General features: G+C 45.7%; 1 protein-coding gene across 1 annotated transcript; it reads right to left on the reverse strand.

Annotated features, from left to right (window-relative positions):
* Positions 1 to 268: 268 nt before the first annotated feature.
* Positions 269 to 1,111, reverse strand: LOC123096264 (dirigent protein 21). Its single transcript, XM_044517950.1, has one exon. It carries the CDS (start codon positions 990 to 992, stop codon positions 441 to 443), a length of 552 nt encoding a protein of 183 aa, XP_044373885.1. The 5' UTR covers positions 993 to 1,111; the 3' UTR covers positions 269 to 440.
* Between the last annotated feature and the right edge of the window lie 2,695 nt (positions 1,112 to 3,806).

Consider the following 3,806-nt stretch of genomic DNA (forward strand, 5'->3'; position numbering starts at 1 on the left):
CACCCCGTCACCAGAGATGTGCAATCCACAGCCCAGTGACACAACGCCACGAGTCGAAGCCTCGCCGACGCCGCCGGCCGCACATGCTTCACTCAACGGTGTCCTCTACGGCAGCGGGGAAGACGGCCGCTTGTGTCGCCCATTTTTGAACCTTTATCCACTGACCCTTTTTCTCACACAATGTGTGGTTGACTGATTTCAGCAATCACAACAATTAACATAACATAAAATCGATGCAAATTATCCTCCCAAAAAGTTGACGCACCAGTTAGCAAAACCACAAATCACACACAGCCAGCACTCAAATCTGCAAACACCCATCATCCATCACGGCAACAAACGCAGCAAATCTGCGAAATCCATTTATTACAAGCAAAACCATCTTTTCCGTTAGTCATGGACTGGACATCATTAGCTAAATTAAGCTCAGGCAGCCGCCGCTACGCCGCCGCCGCCGCCGCCTTGACGTAGACGGTGTACTCGACGACGGTCTCGCCGGACTTGGCGCCGGAGTCCATGGTGCGCGCCTCGACGTAGCCGCGCGCCATGCGGAACTTGCCCGTGCCCCCGATGATGCTCATCTCCCTCACCGCCGACAGCACCTCGTTGCGGCCGTAGATGGTGAGGCCGCTGCCCTTGTAGTCCCCGGCGGTGAACACGAAGTTCATGTTCATGAGGAGGCCGAAGGTGGCCTGGTCGGCGAACGTGTAGGTCCCCTGCGCGCGGCCGATCTCGTCCTTGGACTTGGCGGAGCCCGTGACGGCGGGGCCGGTGGTGAGCGGGTCGTCGATGGCCACCACCGCGCCGAAGAAGGTGGAGGAGCTGTTGCTGGACGCCGCCTGCGCGATCCGGATCGCGGTGGGGCTCGTCCCCGCCAGCACGTCGTGCCAGTACAGCTTGAACTTGGTCAGGCCGTCGTCCGCCGCGGAGGCCGGGGTCAGCAGCCCCGCCGCGCACAGGAGGAGGAGGAGCGCTGCCTTGCCGCCGGCCATGGCTGGTGGATCTGGCTAGCTGCGAGCCCTGGGTAACGGCGAAAAAGGGGAGCGGGCTAGTGTGGCGTATTTGAGGAGATGTCAGATGAGGTGGGGTGGCCGGACATGGGAGTGGGTGGCTCACTGTCCACTCTATCTCTCTCGGTGGCCACTCGATTCGGTCTCGGTGCGCATGTGGGGCAGGTACCTCCGGTGGTCGGCCCGGTAGGTACGGTAACTTTTTCTTTGCATTGCACGCGCGCTCTCTGTCTCTCCTCCTCCTTTCTCTTTGGGTTTAGTTAAAAAAAAATGGCGATTCTTGAGTGCGGTGCGAGCAAAACGATAACGGAAAGCGTGGACTCGTTAGGTGAGGTGAGGCCACGCATACTCCTCAACACGAACCATCAATTCTCTGGTTTCTATACTGGGATCGCAAGATTTACATGGAAAAGGAGACTGGTGAAAGAGATGGTGTGATAACTGATAAACTGAACGAGACCGACTTGGATTGAAGGTGACAGGACAGGCAACAAGCGAAAATGATGAAATGTAATCATGTGTTGGTAGTAGGTGAGCTGCTGTGTCCTGCGGTTTTGGGTTGGGGCTGGGAGACGGAGACCAGATGATTCAGCTACACGATTGCAAGGCTTTATTTTATTTTATTTTATTTTTGCGTGGGATTGCAAGGCATTTGGAAGGGCCGGTAACCTGCTGTCTATGCAAGTAACCAACCACACCTGCTGCTGCAGTACCGTTCCTTGCCTTGCCTTTGCTCTAGAGCAACCCCAACGGCCCCACCTAATCCAGCCCAGCTCATAACGCATGATGGCAGTACTGAGTTGATAGCTCGTCCGTGTGCTATCACGAGGCAAATTCATATTTGTAGATGGATTTTGTGAACGGAAAAACTAATCTTGGCACATTTCTAGATTATTAGGGCTTCTATGTAGGGGGGAGACACTTTGGCTCCTGGTTGTAAACAATAATTACAAAAGAAATCAAAATAGTTCAGAAGTTTTTTTTAGAATGAATTTGCTTTTCATCTGCACTAGTATATAAAATTTCACAAATAAAAGACCGATGTTAACTTCAGGGCAAAAGAATATATTTACTATTATAGGTTACCATTCACACTATTTTGGCTGATTTTTTAAAAACAAGAAGTCAAAGAGTTTTTTCTTTTTGTGAATTTCTTCACAAGAACAATGGGAGGTCAAGTTATTTTAAGAATTTTTCTTAGAAGTTTTTGACTTCTTTATTAAATTTTTTCATATAGAGTGTAGATACACCCAGAAACCAAACGTCCAAGTCCTTCTATGTGGTGTCTTTAACATGACAGGTCTCTACCGGGGACAGAGTGTGCAAGCAAGCAGTGAATATACCACCTCGTACTGACATTACCAGAATTACTTTGTCAATTCAAAATAATTTATCTCCCAAATTATCAATGTTGTTGGTCAATCGTTCTTTGTCACCTCCAACTATGAGGTTACGACGCTGGCGCAACCAAGTTAATAGTGAACAGTGATCACCGTATTAGTGCACAGTTACTAGGCGACGATCCTACATAACTAAATAGTTGATGCCCACTCACTCTAATTTTTTCAACATGCAACTATATCATCTTACCATGCCATCATGCATGAACTAGATCTCCACTAATTCCAGTTCTCTCATCATGCAACTATGCCACGTCATCATGGCACCATGCATGGAAAAATAACCAAATTAACATCTACGATGCCTGCTACTTATATTTAGTAAATATTCCATAATTATAGGATAATCAAATACAACAAATTATATGTTAATTTCATGACATGTTGTTAGTCTAAATATGAAATATTCACACACAAAAAAATCTCAATGTACCTAAGTAGTTAATCTCCACTGACTCTAATTCTCTCAACATGCAAGTATGCTATCTCACGATGTCATCATGCATGATATAAATAATTGATCTCTACTAACTCCAATTCTCTTAACATGCAACTATGCCACCTCATCATGCCACCATGCATGGGAAAGTAACCAAATTAACATCTGCCATGCATGCTACTCATATTTAGTAAATATTCTACAACTATAGAATAATGAAATAGAACACATTATATGTTAATTTCAATTGACATGTTGTTAGTCTAAATACTACTGATTCATACAAACAACTCTCAATGAAATAATTTCTACCAATTCCCGCAACAATGTGCGGGGTATCATCTCTACTTCTATATATAGGCATTGCAATGTTGGCAAATCCAGAGAGTCGGTATATAAGAGATGAAACTGCAAAAAGATGAAGATGATATCACGCAATAGAATTATTACCATGTTAGTCTTACATGAGTGAGGATCAACGTTTAGTACTCCCTCTACTACATCAATGACAATTAATATGGATCGGAGGGAGTGGAATCCTGCTAACCAAGAAATTATATGTCTTTAAGATTGTAAGGAAGTAATTATAGCCTGAGGAATACTAACATGAATGAGTTTTTTTATATCAAAACATATTAATATAGAATCTAGTTTTAGATATCTCGTCCCAACAAAGACAAAATAAAAATGGATCGTCAATTGGTATTTGAATAAGTGTTTTGAAAGACAATTTCTCTAAAGATTAGAAAGCAAGATGCTCATTTTAAGTGACTAGTCAGAAGGTGGTGATATCAAACAAAGGACTCGTGACACCGCATCGCCTCCCTACCCTCCCTTCTCCTCGTCTCGCCGCCACCAGAGGAGCCCACCGGCGAAGCTCAAGACGACTCCAAGGACGATAATGGTGGGCCACATCTCTGGGTGTCTGTCGCATCCTTGGCTTGCGCGACACGAATC

This window comes from Triticum aestivum, chromosome 4D (assembly GCF_018294505.1).
Source record: "Triticum aestivum cultivar Chinese Spring chromosome 4D, IWGSC CS RefSeq v2.1, whole genome shotgun sequence".
Classification (NCBI taxonomy): Eukaryota; Viridiplantae; Streptophyta; class Magnoliopsida; order Poales; family Poaceae; genus Triticum; species Triticum aestivum.

Coding starts and splice junctions, on each gene's coding strand:
- LOC123096264 (XM_044517950.1), bottom strand. CDS start 992: ATGGCCGGCGGCAAGGCAGCGCTCCTCCTCCTCCTGTGCGCGGCGGGG.